The sequence below is a fragment of the Cygnus olor genome, chromosome 2, assembly GCF_009769625.2.
Source record: "Cygnus olor isolate bCygOlo1 chromosome 2, bCygOlo1.pri.v2, whole genome shotgun sequence".
Taxonomy (NCBI): Eukaryota; Metazoa; Chordata; class Aves; order Anseriformes; family Anatidae; genus Cygnus; species Cygnus olor.
The window spans coordinates 90,251,146-90,277,074 of NC_049170.1; the positions used below are offsets into that span (position 1 = coordinate 90,251,146).

General features: G+C 40.2%; 1 protein-coding gene across 12 annotated transcripts in view; it reads left to right on the forward strand.

The window, feature by feature from the left end:
- FHOD3 (formin homology 2 domain containing 3) overlaps positions 1-25,929 on the forward strand; it is a 396,018-nt gene that overhangs the window by 219,802 nt on the left and 150,287 nt on the right. For all 12 annotated transcript variants that reach the window (XM_040548937.1, XM_040548935.1, XM_040548932.1 and 9 more), the window contains one exon: positions 14,010-14,104. In XM_040548937.1, coding sequence (XP_040404871.1) covers positions 14,010-14,104 — 95 coding nt within the window. The remainder of the gene's footprint in view (positions 1-14,009; positions 14,105-25,929) is intronic.

Below are 25,929 nucleotides of genomic sequence, written 5' to 3' on the forward strand. Positions count from 1 at the left end.
TTAATTTTATGATCGTATAATGTTTTTTCTTAGGCTTCCGTTTTGTTCAGTATACAAGGTCAACTTTCTTGGACAAAGAGGAGGGGCCATCTTGTGGAGGAGCTGTGCCTGCAGTGGCACCGTGCCTTTCTTTACTTCAAAATTTAGAACACAAATGAGTTTTGAAAGTGCAGGGGGAAAAAAAAAGGTGGTGTTATGATTAATTTTTAGGTGTCCTGGAACGGAGACAGAGATTTTGTCAGAAACTCTGCCCTGGTATTCTTATGCAACGAGTGCTAGGCAAGTAACTTCAATTAAACTTTTAAGAAAGTATTGTGATGTTCCCTGTTCTTCTGTGTTTGTTGTTTGCTGGGGAACTCATCTGAGGACATATTGCGACAGCTGAACATAACCTCAGCTGCAGCTGTCAAATGGACACTTGAAGTACTGTTATAGCACAACGTATTCTCAAAAATCAGATCGTCTTAAATATGACATCCAGAGCTAGTGGAAGCTGTGACTTCTTTGCAGAATACAATAGAATAGTGAGGGGTTTTTTGTTTGTTTGTTCGTTTTTTAACCCATAGGTGTGCTATGCAGGAAGTCTATTCAGAGCTGAGAAGTACTTAGTATGTTGATGAACATCAGTGAAAATCCTGCAGGAAACGAAATACTTTGTCTTCAGAGGAGGTTTGCACTAAAAAGTTCCTAGGACCACACGTTGTGAAAGTGCTTTTTACACGGTATTTTCCAGCCCTAACTTTGAATGAGGCAGTAGTCAAAAGCTCAAAAAATGTTTCTATAAATCGATTTTGACATTAAGTTTATGTGTAGAATTGGCTGAATGAAGTTTTCTACAGGAATCCTAATTCTGTCATTTCTTAAATTTTGAGTGCTTAATTTTTGTAGGTCTAACGTTCCTTTAACTTCTTTCTAAGTATCCAGAAACTATTAATTAGCCGTGGTGGATTTGTTTTGATTGTGGACTAGCTATTGCATCAACGCATGGTCTTCTGCACCAGTTACGCACAGATGGTTTGGGTTCAGTCCGCGTTAGTTACTGGAAGAGCATGTTTGGAAGTGTCCGTGATACTTAAAGGACTGGCTTGGGTCTGGAAGTAATTTAGCTGCTTCCATGTGCGATTTGAGTTTCTTTCTCACTGAGCAGACCTCAGAAACCTTAATCTAACATGAAAAGCTGTTAAACTCTCCTGTCCCCAAATTGCCCCTTCATCATCTTCTTCAGTGTTGGTGTTACCCAGGGATCTCGGTCCTGTGGGCTCCAGCTAATGGAGTACTGACCAACCACACAGAGAAACGTGCGTGCATTCATACAGAGGTTTACCAATATGCTATGGTCACTGAATCGTGTCATCACAACTACAGTGGAATGAAATCACCCCAAAATGTTTTTGGAAGTAAACTGATTATTCAGTGGCATTTCCCATTTATGTAGTTACTGATAAATAAGAAATTTAGACTGCCACACTGATAAATCTGCCCCTTCCATCTTCATTTTTAGCCAGTATGTGATTCGCTCCCCTGCCACCACGCAGGTGAAAACTAGCCACCAAGGGCAGACCTCATGTTCAGGTCAAGTGAAGCGTAGGTCCACAGATACTTCCCTTCTGTTCTGAATATATTTTACTAACTTTATAATACAGTAAGAAAGCTAAATGAAAGGCACAGATTCTGTAATTTGCCTTTCTGATGACCGTGATTTAAGATTTTTTACTTTTTGTAAGCATATTTTTGCCTGAGAATTTTGAGAAAGGGAAAAAACTGTAATCAGTGTGCACTCTATTTGGATAGTAAGCCATCTAAATTCAGTTAGAGAGGAAAAAAGAAGCCAGAGCATGACACTGAAGAAAATGATTCAGCTACATTTCTCTGGAAAAATTGCTGTAAGAAGATGGGATTCAGTATTCAAAGGAGTTCTCACATTCAGTGTGCTGAAGGGAAAAAAAGAATAGCAGGATTAAAAGAGAATTACAATTAATTTGGAAGGAATCTTTGCTCAGTATCTGTGATGAATGAGCAGAGACACAAAACAGCATTTTCAATCGATATTTTGGAAATGTGTGAGCTCTGTACTTTAAAAGGATTTGTAATGATGTTTCATCCCTCCACCTCTTTCTCATGGGAAGTCCACTTCAAATGCGAGATACGAAATTGTGCCTCCAGCACATTCTTTACTGTGAGATTTGAAAGGAGAATACATAACCCTAAATTTCACATATCAGCAGACATACTTGAAACAGAAAGAATAAAAAGCACATTTAATGAAGTGTTGTATCAGTTTGCTTTCTAGTGCTGACTTTGGCTTTGTTTAGCCAGTACTTGAAGAATAGAGTCTTTCATTGATTTGCCCTAACAAGCATAAAATTCAGGAGATGAAAGTGAATTCTTTAATGGCACGCGCATTACTGCAGGGTGGTGTCTGCAAGAGGCAAGCCGAAGAACAATAAATATCTGAAAAGTGTATCAGGAATTTGGTTTCGGTATCTGTCCTGGTATAATTCCAATGGAGAAAATTAGAAGGATATACTCACTATTGTTTTTAAGGCAGCATGGTGAATAAAATATGACAGATGTATGTTTTCTTAAAATCACTTTATGTTGGAATGCATTCCTCAGCAGACAAAGATGCGGAGATCTTGAATCAATCAGCTTTTATTATCAGGAGGTTTTGTTTGAGCTTTTCTAGACAGGACAGAATGGTGCAGAAATTGAGATGCTAAGATAGCCTTACTTCCAGTCTTTGCTTTAGACACACTTCTTTGTCCCATTTTGCTTAAGAACTATTTTAATTTAGTTGCTGAGCTAAAAATATATTAAATTCTTATTTATCCTGATTTGTTCTCTTGAGTCAATAGTTCATAAGCAAGGGAGGAAGCTTTTAATTTACTATTCATCATTGATTTTGGATGGTTTGGTACATAGTTGGACAGGAGAAATATGGCTTGGTGTGCTGTTCTGCAGAGACTTTTAAATCAGTTGGCTTCAAGATGACAAATCTGAAGAAATCTCAAGTTTATATTGAAAACAATAATTATAGAAAGTAAAGCTGCTTTATACGGTTTTGCCACTATTTCAAGCACTACTCGAGTGTCCCCAAAATGATCACAGTGCTCCTGTGTTGTTTGCTCACTTGTTGCATTTCTGTACATTGAGATGAAGAGATGCATACATTAATAGGAACTTTTCTGACTTATCTAAAAACCTTTCATTTTAGCAACAAGTATTAAGAAATTTTAAGTGTTACCTACTTAAGGTGTTCTATGGTGTAATGTTTCTTCTTCTATTGTGAAACTTTTTCACATGCAGTCCCTTATTTTGGGAGAAAAGAGAACACCATTTAGCATACATTGCCACATGAAGAAGCAATGTGAGAATTAAAAGAGCTCCATATAGAAAGAAAATAGCTGGAGACACTTACTTGTCTTTTTTGTTCTCAGTGCAGCTCTTCCATGGTATTCCCCAAGCATAATTTACACTAACAGTTAGAATAAATACTGTTTGAGTTTTACTGAAAATTGGAGAGCTACCTAAGTGTAACTTTTGACAGCATGCTTGTTTCCTGCAGAACCCTCTGTGGGAAGTGATGGGAAACACCAATGGTAGAAGATTACTATTCTCAGTGCTTCTCTTCGTTCATCTTTTGTTGCTTCTCCATTCTTCAAGAATATAGCACGTAAATTTTTATCAATCCATGCTTATTGAGAAAATATCATAATATTTGGATATTGGAGACTGGTTTTTGGTTTTTAAGTACCAGAAATAGCTTTACATTCCCACAGATATCGTTTTTGACTCTGTGCAAGTCTCCCTGCTTATGTTCTAGTCTAGGTGCATTCAGCTCCTTTACCAATTACAATACTCCTTTTTCAGGGTGCTAGATGGGGCCCATGTTTACCTGCTCAGAGTAGCACCCTGAAGAACGAAGTTGAACTTACACCAGCGCTCATGATAGTAATAACTTATTGCTACATGACCACAGAGCATTGCTTTCTGCTTCCCAAGAATCTTCCTTTTTATTTAGGAAAAGCATAAATATTGGGAAATGTGGCTTTATGCTTGACATCAGGAAGAGGTTCTTCACTGAGAGGGTTGTAGCGCTCTGGAACAGGCTTCCCAGGGAAGTAGTCACTGCTCCAAGCCTGTTGGAGTTTAAGAAGTGTTTGAACTGTGCTCTTAGTCACACGGTCTGAATTTTTGGGTAGACCTGTGTGGTGCCAGGAGTTGGACTCGATGATCCTTATGGGTCCCTTCCAACTCGGGATATTCTATGATTTTCTTGCAAGAAAAATTACTAAAAATAGTCAGCCAAGGAGAATCCATCATTTATTCACTTCACAACTGTCGGATTTTATCCTAGAAGGTTTATTGTAGTCCTAACGAGATTCTGTTAATGACCAAAAACATTTGGTATGTGAACAGTTACCCTGTCCTTTGTCTGTTCCCACAGTATTCTACTCGCTAAAAAGTCCAACTGTGTTACCCCATGATTTTCTTTGCACATAGGGCAGGAACCCCAAGAAAGTGTGCTTTTTTTATTGATAATCACTTCCAACGTACCTGACTGTAGTCAGTTAAGATCCTATTTGCGTATAATAGGAGAAAAACAAAACAACTCCATGTATTCCCTTGGTTTTCTGTGACTGAGGTGTGCAATCAAAATAAGTTGCTCTTGCTCAGACCAAATCTTTATTGTGTTTTCTTCAAAACACGTATTTGACTTCAGTGCGTTTCCCTGTGAGAATGCCAAATTCATTCCCGGGGCTTAGCTTCTTGGTGTTTAGAGGAGATGCTGGAATTCCAACCCCATGTGCTGGGTGTAACTGATAATGATGGATAAAAGACAGCTAGCACCTGCGAGACCTTTCTTTGTGCAGGGTAAATAGGTTTCTGAGGAGTTCAAGAGAAGGGAGCTGCAGAAAGTTTTTTTTTCTTTTTTTTTTTCCTCCCCATTCTGCAAAGGTTGGTTTGTGCTTCTCTCTTTGTACCTTCAAAGTCAGGATTAGTGTTGTTTACACAGACAGAAGGCTTACATTCACGATGATTAATGGGGAGGGAAAGGCCTTGAAATCCATCACATCTAGCACATTGCCAGACTAAATTACTCAATCGGCTGCCAAATAGAATGGCTAAGGCAATTTTCTTTGCATCTTGCCTATTGAAATATGTTATTTAGGGTCGTTGCTTGTTTAACCATTACACAGTTATTAATTGGGAGTTTGGCTAATTTCCCTGGTTTATCCCTAAAGTTAAGATAAATTTTCTTTTCTGGCCTCTAGCTCAGCGTGGTTTTGGCTATGGATTAATTTTCAATTTCAGTTCAGTTTAATTCAATTTAAATATTATGGGAGGGAGTAAACACATGGCTGGAGGAAGTAAGAAGACAGAGCCAGACTTCAGGGGTGCCCAGTTAAAGGGAAAGGGTCAATCAGCACTGGCTGAAATACAGGATGTTCAGTTTAAAGTTGATCTAAGAAAGTCTAATTAATACCAAGGGTGACTGAATACTGACACAGGTTATCCGGAGAGGCTGTTTGGTTTTGACAACTCAACACCTGGCTGGACACAGTCCTGAAAAAACTGTTGTAGGTGACCCTGGTGTGAACAGGAGGCTGGACTGGACAATCTCCAGAGATGCCATCCCAGTCTGTGAAACTGCTGCTGTAAAGCACTCAGATGCCCAAGCATGATAAATCCATTATAAAAAGTTTAAAGATGCGCCTTCTCAGAACTCTACAGATATGTGAACTGTTTTATTGGAAATGAGAAGAGACACCTAATCCTTAAAAGTAGAGATTAATTTCTGCCCTAGAACAAAATCATGTCTCTTTTGCCGCGGGAAGAAGTTACAGCCCAGACTTGGGTGTAAGCCAACTGGAGTTAATACTTTAGTATTTACACGGGCGGTGTCCTGCACTTACCTGATGCTTTTGCAGAATACCTCTCCTTACAAGAAGATCTCTCAGGGAATCTTACCATCATTTTCTGTTCTTCAAGAAATGAAGATAGGTGGGCATATGTGGAAGTCTCTGCGGAAAATATTTTTAAATCTAAATTTTTATGAAAAATACATAACTACATACACGTTGGAAGAATATTAAATAATGTTTCAGCCTATATTGATTCTGTTGAGAAGCATCTGCCCAAATTCAGCCCTATATATGCATACATAACAATCTGTAGTCTTAATTCAGGGTTACTGCACGTTCTCTTTTTACACAGGAGTTTTGCTTCATAAAGCTCCAAGGAAGAACGGTTATCTTTTAGTAATCATCTATTCAACCATTTTTTTCTTCTTTTTCTATATGTAGCCCAATGCTTAATTTTACACACTACTCATACTCTTGCCCTGAAGGTAGAATGAATTTTCTCATGGTCTTTTTTGTGCTATTCATCATTAATGAATGATGCTTTGTTTACTTCTGTAGCTCAGATTGATGCAGAGAAGAAATAGGAGTTCCAGAGAAATCAAGGAGAAAAAAATCCATTTAAAAGTATTTCTATTGGATGTATCAGCAGGAGCCAGTATTTGTTTATAAAGTTCCATCAGCTTTGTCTTTGGGCTTTTTTTTTTTTTCCCTGAAAATCTTGGAAATATGTGTCATTATTTCTCTAGCTTTTGAAAAAAAAGCAATTGTTATAAATTCTTGGATTTCACGTACGTCTGTATCAGATCAACGAAAAATGTGACCATTTTGGTTTGCCATGCATGTAGACCTTTTTAATGATTAAATGTACCCAGTTTATTGCATGTTGTTAAGTGTTATTAATCTTGTAAAACATGTTGGAATATGTTGCATTTAAAAATGTGAGGTCTGCAGCATAAAATAAGAATTAAAACAATTATGTTTAACCAGGCGAAGTTTTTATAATGCACATGCATAAGTCAGATTTCAGTTTGTATAAAAACGCATTTTTCAGGTTAACTGCTGACAGAGTCAACTTGAAGCATATCCTTTCCTTGCAGTCGTATCAAGTGAATTGCCAGAAATATCACAAAGGAAATGTTACAGCAGATGCGATTCTGGTGTGCTCCTTTGTCATCTGGCTGGCTGGCGTACTGCCACAGGTGTTGCACATCATTTGTAGAGGAGCAGCTTTTGCTGAAATACTTGAGCTGATTAAAGCTGCCTTATGTCCTTTGAACTTGCTGGGTGCTGTTTTTTAAAGGGAGGGAAAGGGTGGCAAGAGGAGCATGGAGTGGAGGAGGCCTCTCTCTGAGGGCTTTCTGAGGTCCTGGAATGGCGATATGTTGGTCATCTCTCGAGGAAGAGCCACGTTTCTCTCTATTTGAATGCTTGGGGCACTAAGGGCCGTTGGGTAGCAGGCTTTAGGGAAAGGAGATCACTGTGTGTGTGCCTTGTTGGAATGGTAACCAGAGCCCTGCTAATCCAAGGGCTCTAGAGCAGAGTTACAAAGGAGTGCTCAGTGCCTTTCCCTCAAAAAGAAAATGGCTGGGGACACTGCTCCTCACATGCCACAGTCACAGCTTGTCAAGAAACTGTGCTCACCACATCTGCTTTATCTCTGGGGTTGCATCAATTTCATGGAAACAAAAATGTGTGTCTGTCTCATAAATATCATCAGAGGTTCACCAAAATTAAGGTTGTTGAAGATGAACAATTAGGTAAAATGGAGTAGCAAGAGTATGTATCTGGAGGTCTCTCTATTGTGTCAGGAGTGTAGGAATTTATAAATCTCCTTCAGTATTTCCTGTGGGCTTTTGTGGGTGATGGAAACTATTGCCAGCCTGTGCCATGTGAGAGCATAGTGTTAAGCATGTTAACGGCCTGACTGAAATAATAAGTGTCAAAACTCCTGTGCCATCTCTTTAGAATTAAAATAATGTTTCATCCACCAAGTAGAGCAAGATGTTTTGTTTCTTGGTGAGCTTATACTTGATTTTTAAATGATATTTTAAGGGCAAGTTACAGCATGCTTCTGTACCCACTGGGTTACACTCAGAGCCAGCAATGTCTGTGGCAGGGCCCGAGCTCACTGAGCAGGGAGCTCCATGCTCCAGGGCCATTCGGCTATGCCCAGAGGAGGCCTCTGAAAGGTGGTGTAACTGGAGCCTACAGGACGGGAAAATCGTGGTCATCACTTCTGTCACTCGTGTTCAGCATTAAAAATACGTGAGTTGTACTGTATCATTGTACATTTTGCTGTTAACCTTAATCTTTTTTTTCATCTATTTTAATCAATAAAGCCTTTGTCTCTGCACTGCAAAAAGATCTGAACTTTGAATAATACTTTAGGACTAAAACTAGCTTCAGAAGCTCCCAAATACTTATGAGGTATTAAAGTAGTGCATAAGAATTACCTCCCTTGTCCCCTTATGTGCCTAGGTTGGGGCAATCCCAACGTGAATAGAGCCTGGGCAGTGGGTAGACAGAGAGCAGCCCTGCGGGGAAGGACTTAGAGGTGTGGGTGGATGAAAAACTGAACATGAGTTGGCAATGTCTGCTTGCAGCCCATAAAGCCAACTGTGTCCTGGGCTGCTTCAAAAGAATTGTGGCCAGCAGGGTGAGGGAGGTGATTCTCCCACCCCGTTCTGCTCTTGTAAGACCCTACCTGGAGCCCTGCGTTCAGCTCTGGGGCCTCCAGCACAAGAAGGGCGTGGGCCTGTTAGAACAAGTCTAGAAGATGAAAAAGATGATCAGTCTAGAAGAAGGCCATAAAGATGATGAGAAGGATGGAGTGCCTCTCCTATGAAGGCAGGCTGAGGGAGTTGGGGTTGTTCAGCCTGGAGAAGAGAAGGCTCTGGGGAGACCTTATAGCGGCCTTCCAGTACCTAAAGGGGCCTACAGGAAAGCTGGGGAGGGACTCTGTGTCCGGGGGTGGAGTGATGGGACAAGGGGTAATGGCTTTAAACTAAAAGATGGGAGATTTAGATCAGATGTAAGGACGAAATTCTTTACTCAGAGGGTGGTGAGGCAGTGGCACAGGCTGCCCAGAGAAGCTGTGGATGCCCCATCCCTGGAGGTGTTCAAAGCCAGGCTGGATGGGGCTTTGGGCAACCTGGTCTGGTGGGAAGTGTCCCTGCCCATGGCGGGGGGGTTGGAACTAGATGGCCCTCAATGTCCCTTCCAACCCAAACAATTCACTGATTCTAAGACTAAAAGCTAGACTTTAAATAGTGTCAACTAGCATTAAAAATTCTCATTTCTAGTAGCAATGCTATACATCTTAAGTCTGTACAGAATCATCTTTCTGGTTTCAGCTTAAAACTTTATTTCTGTGAGAAAGTTCAGTTCTTAGTCTATTATTGGTTAATGTAGGTGCCCTGTAAATCAGTTTCCTAGCATGTTTCAGCTGTGATGTCTATGACAATGGAAAGAACAAATGAACAAGGGCTAAAAAGAAAGGATTAGACAAAGAGGGATTTAAAGAAACTTTGATAAGAAACAAAATATTTTTGCATTTGTGGCCAGGAATAAAAATGTTTTTAACTTCCTGAATGATATTACGGTATCTGTAACAGGAGTAAAGAAATGGGAACAGGTATATAAACAACAGATTTTGCACTGAAGCTAAAATGAAGCATACCAATACTAACAAAGAAAGAAAAATCATAAAAACTTAAGCTGGTTCTAAGCCTGTGGAGTGAGTATGAGTCACAAGGTTTGGCACGGTGCTGCTTAGTGTAAGATGGTTTTCAGAAGCACTGGAGAGGCCAGGTCATCTATTTTACCTGATTTCACCTCTTACAAGCACAGAGCTGTGCTGTGATTTTGTTAATTTTCAAGTAGCTGGGTGGTAACAAAGCTGTAATTAATGGTGATTTCTCATCACCATCGGGGAAAAGGATCTTCATGTAAACTGATGATGGTAACTGTAACTCTTCTAGGCCTTTGCGGTGTTTTGTGGCTTGTTTGTTCCGTTATGGCATTCCTTAATCCTGCCTGTGTGAATGTTGCTCACTGGAAGTCTTACAGCGGTGGTAGACTGCGTGCCAAGCAAGTGGAAATGACTGATTGCCTTGAAATCCACGTAGATTGCCATATAGGCTCATATGTCCTGTAACTCTTCGTTCTGTGGGTTGTGGCATGCAATCCTTGGACATTTCGGAGGCAATAAGGTCTTCCCTGAGGTGCGGTGTGCAGGCGCTGATGCTCACCATTGTTACACAGCTTGCAACAAACACCGCTGCGGCTGTTGATGTAGTGCCTGCTGAATTTGGGCCAGGAGCTTCCCTGGGAGCTGAAACCTCCAGGCAGGGCCTGGCTTTGGCCCACTTCACCGTGGATGTTTGCTTATTCAGATTTAAACACAAGGTGCTTTGCTACCATAGCTCTTGACATGATGAATGGTGTTTTGGCTCTTTGGAAACTGAAAGCAAATAGTACTTCTGCTCATTCAGTGCTGCTGTTTTCTCTAAGCAGGATTGTGGTAAAATATGAAGCAGATAGAGAAGGTTATAGAAGCAGGTGTGTGGGCAGGAAGCAGCTTTGAAAAGTTTGACAGCCTGGATGGGAACGTGATGATTTTTTGTGCTAGAGTTTTTCCCCTTTGGTGCTGTTAACTTTATAGAGGATCCCAAGAGAGCATCAATGCCAGTACTGGCAAGTTTTTAGGGGCTTTCTTAAACCTCTTATTTCACACACATCTATGAAGTTTTTGGCTGGTCTGTCCTTTTTCTAGATAAGCCCTTCCTAAGAAATGCAGCAATTTTCCCCTTGAAACTAGCTACGGGTAAAGTCACAAACCACTTTCTCAAAAGATTAAGGGTTTTACAAGGGTGGTGGGAACAAAGAAATTCCAAATTAAGTCTGCTCCGTATTTAAACCCCCCTCTCCCAGCCTCCTATTGCACAACAGCAAGCTTTCCTAATGCAAGTATGCTGTCGATATACTTCCAAAGAGAATTCCAGTTGGCTGAGAGATGGGATTAAACGGATTAAATAACCTCATCGTTTTTCAGTCAAAAAAAATATGGTTGAAGGCACGTACGAATGTGAACTTAAATGGTTTTGGAGTAGATTGTCCTGCTGAACAACCTTAGGTTGCCTTGCAAATTAGCTTGCCCTTCCTGGACAAGGCTGTGTGTGTGTTTGTGCATGTGCAAGCAGACATGCACACACGGGGTATGGGTGTGCATGGAGCGTGCACTACAGCCACAGCTATCATAGCAATCTATGGCCGTGGGCCGAGATGTAGGCTAACAGTTGCAGAAAAAAGCTGCAGGGAATACCAAATGGTGTAGGGTGCCGTGTGTCCATTCAGTGCACAACTGGTGTGCCCTGCTCAGTCAGTCCCAAGCTCCAGGAGAGCCTGGGAGCCATGCAGCCCATCAGCTGGGCTCCTACACTAGTGCTTTTGTGGTCTCCTCATCTCATTCTACCTCTGTAGTTTGTTTGCCAGGTGTTACCTCTGCTTCTTCAGCACAGACACTTGACATTACGTCAAAAACATTTTACATTAAAAAAAAAAAACACGCCACTCTTCTCATGGAATTATTTTCCTTTCTGAAGAAGTTATCAGGCATCAACATTATATAAAGTACATATAGATATTCCATAACTTGTTCTTCTTTCTAATGAAAGTCAGTTTCCCCTCAGCCCTGCCTATCATGTCTTGCTTTCATTTTTCTGACCCCTGGAGACAGGAAATAACAATACAAAGCTCTGTTCCAAGGTCTGTCAGCAGCTGATAACTTGATGTGTGGCAGAAAACAACTGGAGCCCTGCCTTGTATGTGGACAGCATGACTCCATAGCAAATGTATCTCCTGTCTTAGATGTTTCATGGCATTCTTTGTAATTCCTGTCCCATGAAGCTTATTGGCCACTACATCAAGTGGCAGCACCAGTGGTTTTATCATGTGTTACTAATTTTTCACCTATAACCAAAAGACCCCTTCTGTTGCTGGAAAGATATAGATGCTGTCATGTACTTGGGATATCATTCATAATAACAGAAAAAAAGAAGAAAAACGTTTGTGGGAAGGAATTGGGAGATGGGGGGCAAGGTTAGTAGTAGTAGATGAAAGCTATCAGGAATCCCTTAAACTTTTCTGTGGCTTCTTTCTAAGGTCTACTGGTTTGCTTTAACCTATTGTAGTGAAGAGTTGCATCTAAGAGGCTGAAGAGTAATGCATTCCAGATCTCGATTAAATATCCATTGTAACTGGTCTTAAGTATAAGCAGTAGAGTAATTTTGTATCGTGTGCATGTTTTGCCTTTAAAAGCAGACTTCTTGCTGCCTTTGATTTCTATATTAATTTGGAAAGCATGTGCCAAGAGTAAAATTTGTTTCACATTTGTTTCAAATTCAAATTAAATCCCTTCACCCCCAACCGAAGAATTTGTACCAAAAAAAAAAAAAAGAAAAAAAAAGGCTTGGTGACCTTATCATTACTGGATCTCATCCTGATCAAGGGCCAAATCTGTTTGGTATTGAAAGGAAGTAAAAACAAGAATTAAGAACTTTCTCTGATTACTGATGGGATATCAGTGTTCTCCACTTTCTTAGACCTGCAAGGAAAGTGCTACAAAGAAGCCATTTATTCAGTCAGTGTACTTCTTATCTCGTTTTTTGACTGCCTTACATTTTTATTTTACCTTAACACTTGGGCCTGTGTCCCTGCCACCTAATTTTATTCACCTGAGACATGTCTTAGAAGCATGGTGAATGATTTCTTCCTGTACAGCAGTGGAGAGAGATGGGCACCTCCCCAGAATAGGGCAACCTGCCTAAGATGCCAGTTATCCCCTTGACACAGCACTCCAGCTCTCCTTTTCTGTCTTCATGACTGTGGAGGGTCAAGCTTTGCTTCTAGCTTGGTGTAACAGATTAGATAAGGAATAAAAGTACCTAATGTTAGGCCAGAGAAAAAGGAGGAGACTTGATGTAAAAATGAAAGCTGTTCAGCTTATAGAGGTATTTAAAGCTCTCACTTAACATGCACATTTCTTTGAAGATCTCCCCTCAAGAAAAGCAGTACTGCATGGTTCACAACCTATATCAAATTCAGCAAATGTTTAGAATGTGTTTGGAAGATTAATAATGTCGTAATTTTCCTCACCCTGTGGGTTTTTTCCTTTTTTCCTCCATAAAGCAATGTACGAGGAGCTTGTCAGGTTGTGCCTTATATAATTGAGCTGTTATGCCAACAGGCTGTGCTGAAAGGTGTTACATCAGTGATTTCTTTTTCATCCCACTGTGCTTTGATCTCCTGCTATAAAGCAGAAGATCTAACAGTGGAAACTTTTGAAGATGATAGATGAATTTTGCTAATCCACTTTTCATAATCCTTATGAAAAATGTCTTTCCTTATCAGTCTGAAAAGACTTAATAGCTGTTTTCTCTAGAAAGTCTTATATTATCAGGATTACAAACTATGGAATTATTGTTATGAAATATTTTGCTAGCATGTTTTGAAACATTGCAAATGCTTTAGAATAAATGAATAAAGATGATCCATCGTTGACCATGCTTTGTTGTATTTTCTCACTAAAATGCAAAACTCTTACTTGCGAGTGAGCACTATGCAATGGTGAATATTTGCTCTCCTTTTTTGTGTTAATTGCTCTGCTGTAATTTCAGATTACTGAAATTAATTGGAACGGTCAATCCAATTGCACTGATTCAAGCATTATATGGTGCTGAAACAAGTGGTAAAAGTTTTGACTCAGAAGATCTAATGCGTTTTAGGTAACGGATCTGTTAGGATAGTAAGCAGCACGTAGAATACTGTTTTCAGAGTCTGGGGCAATAAAACCTGACATCCTTTAGAAAGGAACAAATGCCCGTGCTTGTCACTGGATGAAATTCACACTTATATCATCCAGATGAAGTCAGTAAAGTTACTGCAGTTGCCCAGGATCTTGTCCAGCAAAATCCTTGCCCAGTGTAGCTTTTGTTAGTTGGGCTCCCCATGTCCCTGGAAAACAGTGCTTACAGTAAATGGCCAGCAATTCTTAGGGTTATTTTATATATATATATATATATATATATATATATATATATTCACCAGGTCCGATTATATTTTTTTCTCTTTTCTTTACAATAGCTTTGGGACAAATTATGCTCTATGTTGATGGCATGAATGGAGTAATAAATCATAATGAAACCATCCAGTGGCTGTACACGCTTATTGGGTCAAAGGTAAGACACTCTCCAAAATTCTTGTTTTATATGTTTTTGGTGTTCTTTAAATGCATTCTATATGTATTACGTATGCATTAGGGTTTTAACAGACTGTGTTAGGCTCTAAATGAGTACATAATGCTCTGTATAGAAACCAGGGCACACTGGGCTGTTATTTCTTTTTCTAACTTTTTCCTACTCTTTTATGCTTTTGGTACTTACTCTGTTTTTGAAAGCAAAGGTACTAGAATCACAGAATATCCTGAGTTGGAAGAGACCCACAGGATCATCGAGTCCAACTCCTGGCTCCACACAGGACCACCCAAAAACCAAACCCTATGTCTGAGAGCATTGTCCAAACACTTCTTGAACTCCTGCAGCTCGGTGCCGTGACTGCTGCCCTGGGGAGCCTGTCCCAGTGTCCGACCACCCTCTGGGTGCAGAACCTTTCCCTAACACCCAGCCTGAGCCTCCCCTGTCCCAGCTCCATGCCGTTCCCTCGGGTCCTGTCGCTGTCCCCAGAGAGCAGAGCTCAGCGCCTGCCCCTCTGCTCCCCTCGTGAGGGAGCTGCAGGCCGCCATGAGGCCTCTCCTCGGCCTGCTCTGCTCTGGGCTGAACTAGAGATGCCTTTGTTACTGTATGTGCTGCCATTGCAGTTGACCATGGAGCAGATTTGTTTTTTTTTTATTGCAGTTGCAGTTACCAAGACATTAATTGGGACCACTTTTGGGGTGTGTGTGTTTGGGTTTTTTCTTTTTTTTTTTTTTTCCCCTTTGCATTCTGTGAATGCAAATGCTTTTCTACAGCTTAGCCATTCTGTACAGCTCAACTTTGCTGAGCATGGGGGGAGAACAAATTAGAATGGCTTCCTTCTTTGTCTCTAGAGAGCTCTAGATGACAGTCTAGTAGTACCTGGCTGCAGAGGATTCTTTGTTGTTCCCTACATATGAGGAGGCAACAACCGAAGACCTATACCAGAGTCTATGTCGCTTGAGTTGCTATTATCCAATGGAATAAACAACCCACTTTTAAGGCTATCTGTGTTGGAGGTTGAAAAAGAAGAACGTATATTCTGCTTACACTTCATCCTGAAGAGTTATAGGGTAGGTAAAGCCACAAATCTGCAATCTGTTGCAACTCCAACTTTAGTTGAAGTCTATTAAGTCCCGCAGGGACTGCTCCTGCTCTTGCCATCTCCCCACCTTCTTGGGACAGATCTGAATGATACAGTAAGTGGAACAGGGTATGTTAGCTATTGTTAACAACCTGAAAGATGCCATGCTCGGTGGAGTTGAATCCATAGTTAGAATTATTTAAAAAAAAATAATAATGTCCAGGCATTTTTCCTCAAGTGGCTGAGTCACAGAAAATTGCTTTGTGGATACTGCAGTGACATAGAGATGCTACTGCTTTCCCCCTTCCCCTCTTAAAAATACTATTCATGACAGGAAAAAAAAAAAAAAAGAGGTCTGTGTCCCATGGGTGCTTTTTAGCCACTACAGATTTTTTTCTGCAGTGTGCAAATTTCACTGCTGCAGAGGGCAATCAAACAAAGAATAGATACTGCAATATTAAAAGAACTGATTCATCTGAGTTGACTGCTAATATCGGTAGATATGTAAAAGTAAGATCATAATTGTGGTCATCAAATCTCGGGCTTGCTGAGCATGGTTAATGAGCAGTTCATGTTTGGGAGATGATGAGAAAATTTTCCCCCACGTAAAGTGTTCCACTGTTGGCTGGGCGTTACGCTGGGCAGTTTGCCCTCCGAAAGCAGGGAATGTTAGCCACAGTTGGAAAAGCAAGCAGTGCCAGAAGAGAGAGAAATGGTTTGCTTGTTATGGATTCTTATTTTCTATGGAACAGATGAAACGGGCAAGCAAAGAAAGGAAAAAAAAATGCTGTGATATCCATAATTACTTTAATTCTCTAGTGCACATAGTCAGGGAGATACAAGTCTGCATTGCTACCTTGCAGATGAAATTCTGGCTAAATTTTCTTGACCAGAGTACTTGACCAGAGTAACTCTCCAGTCCTTAAACTCCTTTTTCCCTCCCCCATGGTCAGCCTAAATGATTATCTCCATATCCTGGCTCAGTGCCTGCAGCTAAGGAATGTGGGCAATGTGCTTTGAATGGTTTGGTTTCAGGTAGCATCAAAGTTGCTTTTTTGTTATTATTTGACTGTCTTGGAAGAGATGTAAGTCCATGTCTGTGTGCCAGAAGTTAATCGAAGGTATGACAGGCTTACTATCACAATGTGGTGTGACAGCTGCTTTATGCATTTTAAGATGGTTTGGGCTTTCTGTGAAAAACAAATCTGTGGAATCTGCACCATACCTACAGCCTAACTTGCAGTCCTACTATGCTGGTTCCTTCTCTACAGCAAAGGAAGGGAAAATTTGTTAACACTGCTGAACAAAAAGGAATAGTAAATTTGCCAATTAAGTATCAAGACAAATCCCTTTAAGAGGAAACAGAAGGCATGCAGTCATTCAGCTGCCACAGCTGTGGCTGGACACATTGCTTCTTGCCCTCTCAAAAACTCTGATGAGGTTTAATAAACTCAGCAGTGGAGGTGGTTGAATTTTTTCCACTGCAGATTTTTTCTGTCAAATTCTATAACGGTTTTGACCTTTTACTGTTACTTGCTCTGCTGTATTTGTGTAGGGCTGCTGCCTCTGTCTCCTTCCTCGCTTAGAGCAGTATATGCAGTTTTCCACTGCAGGACATGCATTTAGTGAAGGACCTTAGGGTTTGTCACACTCAGCACTGTGACAGCTGTAATTTTGGCACCCAGCTCCACTTTAGGCACCTAGTGATACTTCTGTACTGGGTTAGGGGAAGGGAGGGGACTAAAATTTAAAATTAGTGAGACAAAAAAAGTATAAGCAATTAACTAAAAGCCTTTCTAGATTGTCACCATTATATGTGTTACTATTGATAGTTCCACTCTGATTTTATTCCCTAAGCATCAATAAATTTTTATATAGCTGGATTATTGGATAGTGACATTAATTTTAACGTTGTAGTTTAAATTTTCCCTGAACAAAGTTATTGGTGAGGTGGTTAAAATTCAAGCAGTGTGGCTGCACTAGCGCTGCTGCCCTTACAGAAGGTTAAAGGCACCAGTGGCGTCAGGGTGAGGAACTGAAAAAAGGGAGGAAAGTTAATCTTAGATGACTCGTGCTAGTGGAGAAAGAGCCTCTGATTCAAACTGGTATTACATAGGCATTAGATTGGAAACTTTAAGTTAGCTTCTGCCATCCTATTTAAGGATGAGAACATTGTCAGCAAATCCCAGACTTTCAGGGCCATTGCAAGACACCTGCACCCATGTGTGACCATGCTGATGCGTGCCAGTGGCCTTTCAGAGCCTCGCTGTGCACTGCTTCCCAGTCGTCAGTGGCTAGTAGATCACTGGTGCATTGCATCCACAGGATAACCCCAATTTCAATATATGTATCACTACTATTTCATCATTAGCTAGGTACGCAGCAATTCATTAGTCTTTCCCCATTTAATAAAGCATTCAAGTATGTACTTAATTGTAGGTGTATGATTACATTCTGTTTGTGTCCAGAGACCAGTAATCCCTAACTGAAGTCAGCAGTGTATTGCTGTACTACTACAAAAGAGGGCTTATAGCATGGCCAAGGGCGTGATCATCCTATATAAACTAGGAGTTACATGTATAGGAAGTATCTGTGTCAATAGTTTTCTCTCAGCATTCATTGGTAGTATGGAACATTCATGAAAGATAGTTTGCTTAAAAACAAACAAACAAAACCCCCAAACAATGAGTCAATGAATGTTAGTTAACAGTGCTTTCAGAATTGCTCCTTAATTATTATTATTATTTTTTTAAGTAAACTAACCTTTGAACGATCTTGCTTTAACTGACCACGTGCTATAACCCAAACCTAGATTCAACCTCGCAGCATCTGGGAAATGATATTCTACCACTTCCTTGGTTTTTCTGCCGGCTGTACACGGCTGCAGTTGAAATTAGAATTAAGTTTTTGTATCAAATTGCAAGTTATGTTTAGCCTGGTTGCAAAGGGACCTGAGGCGCTTGTGCTGGCACCACAGAGCCCCCTGGAGCTCTCTGTTGGATCACCTGCAGGTAGGCTTGGTTCGATGGTGATGGCAAGGACTGTTGGAAAATTTCTCTTACCCAAAACGGGGGACACCAGGTTAGAGATGTAGAAGTGCTAAGCCATATTTAGTCCTTGTAATGTGTTTTTCATCTGTTAGCATGTATGAGGTAATATATATTATCTTTCATGTGCATTGGTATTCACTCAGAACTGTTAACAGAAAGCACACAGTGCTGTGCCTTACCCTCTCCAGGACTGGTTACCGAGTTGTTTACAAAAACTACATTTCTGAACAAAACATGTTGAGAAAAAACAACTGTTTATATCATCCAGTAAAGGAAGCAAAAGTTCCTTTGCATCACAAACCTGCAAGGTTTTGCCACTTCATGCTGGTCTTCAAATGTATAAGACATTAAGCATTCCACATCTTGAGTCTGGTTTCACCTTTTTTTCCCCTCCGTTTCTGACTGCTACTGATAATGATTATTTTTTCCCATTTGATGATCCAGGCCATTCTAATTCTCCCCAGGGGAGCTAAAGCTCCTTTTTGGCATTGTTTTCAGTGGAAAGTAATCCATTTTCAAAGTGGAGCTGGGTAACCTCACAAGATTGGGAAGAATGCTAGGCCTAGGCTGACACAACAAGGTTGATTAAAGATTCCTATCTCACATCTTGTTTTAATTTTTTTTTCTACTTTGCTTCTGTCTGGGTCCTATATTGCAAGGTTAAATATGAATTTTAGCTAGCAAGTTGTCCCTGTGTGTGAATCTTTTGCTTCCCTTTGTATTGAATAGTGACTTTTTGAATATTTCAAATATAATCCAATCCAAAAGAAGACAAATATTTTTTTTTCCCTTTTGTTTTGAAATCAGTGTTCGAACAGGACATAGCTGTAGTGTATGAATTCGTTAATTTCAAAATAAAATTGCTGTTTTCAAGAGAAAAGTTCACTAGAGCTCTTACCTGTGAGGTTACTGTGAAACATCTATATGGTTGGTAAGTCAGAATTAGAATTATTAGAATTATTAGAATTATTAGAATTTTGAGAGAAATAATATTCTTAGTTACACAAAGCACTAAACCTAATTTTACAAGTGAGTCATTTAAGGTATGTAGAGGCAAATACTCAGTGAAAGCACTTGATTAAATCAGTGTGTTTCACAAGCCCTTTATGCGTGCATTCAACTGAAGTCATGAACAAAGCAGAGAATATCATAGAGCTTGAATTTGGGCTTTTCTTTTCCTCAAGAAATTTCTCACCAAATCCTATACAAACAGATGTTAAACTGAATCTACAGATCTTACGGTAAAGTGATTTATAGCCATGGAGAAAGTTACAAACCAAAGGGAATTAAAAGATCTGAATAAGACTGGAGATATTAGCTTGAGTACCACAGAAGACCAAAACATGTTAAATGAATTCACCAATAGAGGATGGATGGTTTACTTTCATGATGAGGTTCTTGGAAATGTCATGTATTTGCATTTCATGAACGTTTCTGATGATATATTTTGTAAATCATTGTGTATGGATGGCCTGTTTTGAGTTAACATTGGGTGGATGATGAAATGGAATATGCACAGGAATATGCCCAATTTTTGAGCAGAAGGTAGTGCTGTAGAATTCTCTTGCACTTTATTCTTAATATGTTTAGAAGAAAAGCTGACCTGATAGAAAACTTAAGCATCCAAGAGCAATTGCACAGCTCAGAGACCAACTTTGATTAATTTCGTATGCTGTCATCTTTCCAATCTGCTGCCTTGGTGGTTAATGAACTCCTTCGCAGCCTTTGACTAATGAGACTCCATATACAGATAATGTACAAACAACATAGATTGCATTGTCTCTTACCTCCAGCAACAAGTCCAATAAACCTGTATTTTTGTTCTGTTTTTATATCTGTCCCAGGTAGAAATGTCCATTAGGTGTCAGTGTTTTGGTTCCTCAAGCTCCTTTGCCTCCTAGAAGTGACGACTCTCCCCTCGAGTCAGTGTGCTTTCCCCATGCTCTGCCCTGCCCCATGCTCAAGAACTTGAGCTGGGGTGAAGAGGTACGACTGCTTTGAGTTCAGTGGAACTGTGAACATTCATGTCAGCTCAGGAACTGGCTCTTAAATCTAATCTGATATGCAGTTAGCCATTGAACTATTGTTATGAAAATGGTTGTGTACCGGAGAAAGAAAATCCTGGATTTATAGGAAATTAACTTTTCTACTTCCTGCCTTTCAGGGGCCTGAGCCAATGCTTACCAAAGTCAGTGGAAAGCTTCCCTTGGTCTTCCACTAAGAATCTGTAACTACACTGTTGCATGAGCGTAGTTTATTTTGAATTGTATTTAATTAGTGCTTTGAAGATAAGAATCAGGATGTTGCAATAAGCTTGGAATAGGATAAGCCAGCCAGTGCAGACTACATTATGTGCTCGCTGTGTTCTGTCTGACTTAGCAGACAGACTGCTTCAAGTACTCTTTTTTACCAACCACATTTGTAGATGAGTTTCAAAGGCATCCCATCAAATTGGGCTGTTTGCAGTAGTCCAGTCCCGCAGCGGTAGTTATCTCTTCAGCTCAGCCTGTTGCATTCACTCCCAAGTATTTTGAAGGGATAAATACCTGTTTTTCTATGTTCAAAATGAATTCTTGTAGATCAAGATGATGCTTAGAAAGCACACAGTTCCCCCATATCATGTCAGAGATCTTATTTCAACTCATTTGAAGTGGAGAATGAGAAAATGTAATGATTAACTGCCAACAATGTGGTGAATGTTCAGGCTCAACTTTTCACTTGATCACATCTATTCTCAAGCATGTATGAGAAAATGTCCTGTTAGCAGTGAGTGAAATATATCCAAATATTTTCCAGAAAATACCATGTATCTTTGTAGATGTACAAATTTCTTGTTGCAAATGAAAGGCATGAAGAAAAAGAAATTGTAATACTAGAATTAAGTGGGGAGGAGGAAAAAAAAAAGAGAGAGAAAACATAAAAATTGATGCTAGCTTTTAGAATACCATTGTTCTCTTTCACTGAAGCAGTTCAGTCACAGATCTGTTACCATTGACATTTGTGGGCAAGTGTGCCTCAGGTCCTAGCTATTAATGTTTGCTGTTGGCTACTAGTATTTTTTAACAAGCATTAAGTCCAGCATTACTATGAAAGGCAAAGATGCAGGTGGAAAGCTTGTTTGTAGTGAGGCATGTAGGGAAAGAAAATGGAGCCTACTTGTCTTCTCAGCCTGCACGAAGCCACCAGTTTGAAAGGTCCTTGACTATAAAATCTGAACAAGAAAAGCAGCAAATTTTCAGCCATAAATTGTCAGATGGAAAAGAGGAAGAAATACAAAAGAGTTGTTCCGAGGATAAAAAGCAGATGATTGTAATCCAAGTTTATAGTATGTGCCATCAGATGCAAAAAGTGCTTCCCTGAGATACTCGCGTATATCTAAACACGGAAATCAACTTGGCCTGTATGAAACACATTGCTATCATTATGCCAAACTTTTTGGGATAGTTAAGTTGTTATTTTGCAGGTAGAAATACCATTAGTCCTCAGTCAAGATTTTAGTAAACTGCATTTTAAGGGAATGCAGCACGTTATGAAAATAAAAGAAGCGGTTGTGACTGATTTTTCTCTGGAAGAACTGTTTAATGAGCTCAGATGCATAATGCTTCAGTTTGCAGGGTTACAAATCTTCTGGTCTCTGTTGTTCTTACGTGATGCAGGGATGCATCTTTTCTGGCAGTGTCTCGTGCTTGGTGGAGGGCAGGTGGACTACTATGAGGTTTTGATGAAGAACGAGGAAAGCTCATCTGGTTACCAAATGCTACCAAATTCAAAATTTGTTAACTCGGAACTTCAGATGAGGTGGAGTTTTTTACTCTAACTGTAAAATACGTGTGTGCAGAAGTCCAGGAAATGCAATTAATGCACTTCCTCTTAATTTCCTCGGATTTTATTATCATAATGATTTCCCATGTCCAGTCAGTAATTCAGTGTCCAGTCACAAGACCTTAGCTGCTTTCAGTTTTGCAGCCGTGGGACATGGAAGGGCACAGGGAGTGCATATTTGTGTGCACATTTGCATGTGGCCTGAGTGTTGGCATCCTGGTAGGAAGCTATTCAGCAATCCTCCCCCGAGTCCTGATCTCCAAAACTCAGACTAATACTACCAAATTTTACAGCATCTGAGATTGAAAGGACAGCAGTAAAGGAGCCCAGGAGCAGGGCATCAGCCATCTTCGGTCTGAAATGAGCATTACTGAGTACAGCTGTACTTTAAACCTACTACAGTGCTCATCTATCAGATGACTGATTCTGGTTTATGTACTTAATACTTACCAGTAAATGGGCATTGAAAATCAAAGTTGTAGGCTTATGACGGTAGCAAAAACCCCTTTGTACTCTGTCCTCATTTCCCCTTGGTCTCCCATGCCTCGTTTCAGCAAGCTGCTGGACAAGCGCTTGTGTTCAAGATGGGCACCAGATGTTCTGGTGTGCAGTGGGGCTATGAGTCCTGGTGAGTGGGGGGATCAAGGCATGCATCACATGTGGCAGGAGAGAAGTATACAAGATCAGCGCAAAAAAAATAAGAGAACAAAGCATAGTGAATAGGCATGTTTGCAGAAAGCGCTACAGACAGGTACCTCATCTGTATTTATTGCCCAATTGTTATGTTGTTCCTCTTCCCCCACACAGTGAGACCCGTGTAAGGAAAAAACTACTGGAATCCAGATGCTCTGAAGCTTAATTAAGTGTCCTGAGCTTTGGAGACAGGTTTTTGGTTGTTCTGCCAGCAGAAAGCATAGATATGTATGCTGAGACCGCTCATGCAGTTTTGTAGGAAGAAAGGAGGTGGTCAGCTTTCTGCATTCTTTGATGTGTTTAAAGATGCTGGCTCTTTATGACTGTTAGCAGGCATTATGGTTAATTTTCATTTATTCCCTCAGGTTTGAAGAATGTAGGCAGTCTTTCTTTATATTAACAGAGCTTTGGGCTTACCTTATGAATTTATCACAATATCCTCAAGATACTCAGCCTGTGACAAGCGTAGTTTAATTTATAAGATATGGGCAAGATGCTTTTAATTGCTTCATTTTTTCTCACTGTTTATAGTAAACTTTTGGAGCCTCAGAGTTAGTTACCAAGTTGCTGCATCATCTCCCCTCTGTTCTGATGATTGTTGAATTGTTATTAAAGATTTCTGAGAGGAACTGCACTGTTTGGGCTTACCCTTTTTATGGGATTTTACAGAAATGCAATTTGTAAGGAAACAACAGCAGAAATTCCACACAAACTCTGTTCAAACTTTTGGCTGCATAAGGATCTCATACTCCTCTAAAAGTCTGAATTGAATCCACTGTGTACTCTGTGTCTACTCATGCGGGCGTATCTTTTTCTGTTGACCTGTGCTGCTTAACCTTCTCTCTGCATCTTTTGTCTGAATTTCCTATCTTTCTGGAACTAGAAAACCCATTGAGACAGAAACTGAATTAATCAGTACAGCCTTGTCTTTATTTTTCTTCTTAAATTCATCTTGATTTTCTTCCTAAATTAGTCACTGTCTTAGTTGCCATACATATAGTGCAGTAGTGGAATCCTGCCTACAGGAAAGGTGGTATCCAGCATTTTTCACAGCATCATGTAAACCAGATCTGACACAGCTCAGCCAATACAGCAGTTAATATTCCAGTGTTTTGCTTGTAGCTTAGCCTGGAAGAATGACCCAACTATGGAAGGAGTCCATACTTTGGGACATTGAGGCTGAATCCAGAGTCCAGGCACATTCTTGAACCAGTCTCCAAATCCCTTTGTGCCTCAGTCCCTCATGTGGAAAATTGGCGTTTGGATTTTACAGCCCTGGGGGAAGAACATGAGGGAGTGGAGGGACAGATTATATGCGTTAAAGACAGATATATAGATGAAAGCTGAACCTGATACTAATTGTTACCATATCTGTCCTTCTGGCATCTCTCAAAAATGCTCGTCATTCCTTTATTTAGATATAGTCATTTTTTAAAGCAACAGCTACTAGCTGAAGATACCTGGATAGTGGTTAATAATAATAATAATAATAATAATATTCTATCAAAAACTGAAACCATCAAAACGTATGTGATAGCTTTATATTCAGCAGGTAGTGAAACGTATGTGATGGCTTTATATTCAGCAGGTAGTGCATCCCAAGAAGCCTCTGAGTTCCTACCAGCTCAGGTCACGAAAATTACTGCACTAGGTTGTTGCCCTAGTACTCATCTTTGTTATCTCTTAGCTTTTATGTTTGGCCTCTTCAGCTCAGGAGGGAAGATGTTTGGTAAAATATGTGGACTTCAAGTACTTTTCATAAGATCAAGATCAAAAGAAAAGCTCTCTGTGTTGTTTTTTCTTTTCCTCAGTCCTCTAGTAGTGGTTTATACCATATAAAGTCTTTTCAAAATAGTTTCCAGCGTACCAGCAGGTTCTCTAACTAGCTCCCATGGCACACTGAAATGTGTTTCATCTGGACCTGCTGAGTACTCTCTTCCAATATTGTGATCCTCTTTGATCACAGCAACTGGACGAGGAGTTCAGATACTTCCGTACTTGCCTGCCCCACCTCCCTCTACTGTTTTCCTCCTTGAAGATTACATTAATAAAAAGCAAGAATGTGTTGCTCAATATACAAATACTGTTAATACCTTAATCAGTGTGGATTTTTTTCAGGTTGGACCCTTTTATTTTTGAATTTCCTCTTCTCATTAAAAGACACAGTACTATAGTAAATGTTTGGTTTCTTTCATTTCCAGCAGTGTGTAGCTGTATCCTTTAGTGATAAATTTAAAGCATCCTCTTCAGAAGCCTTATTTTTTTCCTGCACAGCACTTAAAATTTCACTGTGTCATTGTCTAAGCACCTTATTGTTATGATTTTGTAGGGAAAAGCAGCTCCTCTAACTCACAGTGTGAATACTTCCATAGTAGAGCTTTGCATATTTACAGCCTTTTGTGCAAAATGTGAACAAAAGAGGAAAATTGGATAAGAGACCCCAGCAGGTATTAATGTATGGGATTGCCTCAAAATGATTAATCCCACGTGGGCTGTTTCTGTTCACCCTGTTTTCCTTTAAGTACAGTGAACAGAATTCCACTTTTTGCACTTTCTCCTCTGTGTCTCTGGTGGTATAACTTCCACGTGACTCTTGGTGGTTTGTAGTGCTCTACTCTTGTGTCACTTCTTTTTGTCTTCCTTACTGTGCACTAGCTTCCCCTCTATGTGCTCTCCTCATCTGATGTCTGTTGGGCTGCTCTTCTGTGCAGAGAGGAGCTGTAGGGTCCCCCATAGTGTGGATTCTGGGTGTCAGTGGAGGGAAGGATGGGGTAGACCTGAAGATGTTTGCTTCCAGATCTGCGCTGCCTGGTCATTTACTCAGCTGGCCATCTGTAGAAGCTGCAAATCTGATAGAGAGATTGCTGCCAAACTTGCTTAGAGTCCTGGTAGACTTCAAAATTCGCTGCTGCCTTGCACGATACCCTTTCTCCTTTCCTTGTCATCCCCTTCTGACAGAGGAGATGCAAGGCGAATGCCCAAATTCTGTTTGCGCCAGTGGAAGATCCAAGTTCAGAGCAGAGTATCAGACAGAAAATGTCCATTTACTAAGTAGAAACTGCTGTATGCATCAAGATAGCCATGTCATTTACTAGCTTGGGTTGCATACACAAGCAGCAGGTACTCCAAGAACAACCCAAGGAGCTGGGCCATGGGACAGGACC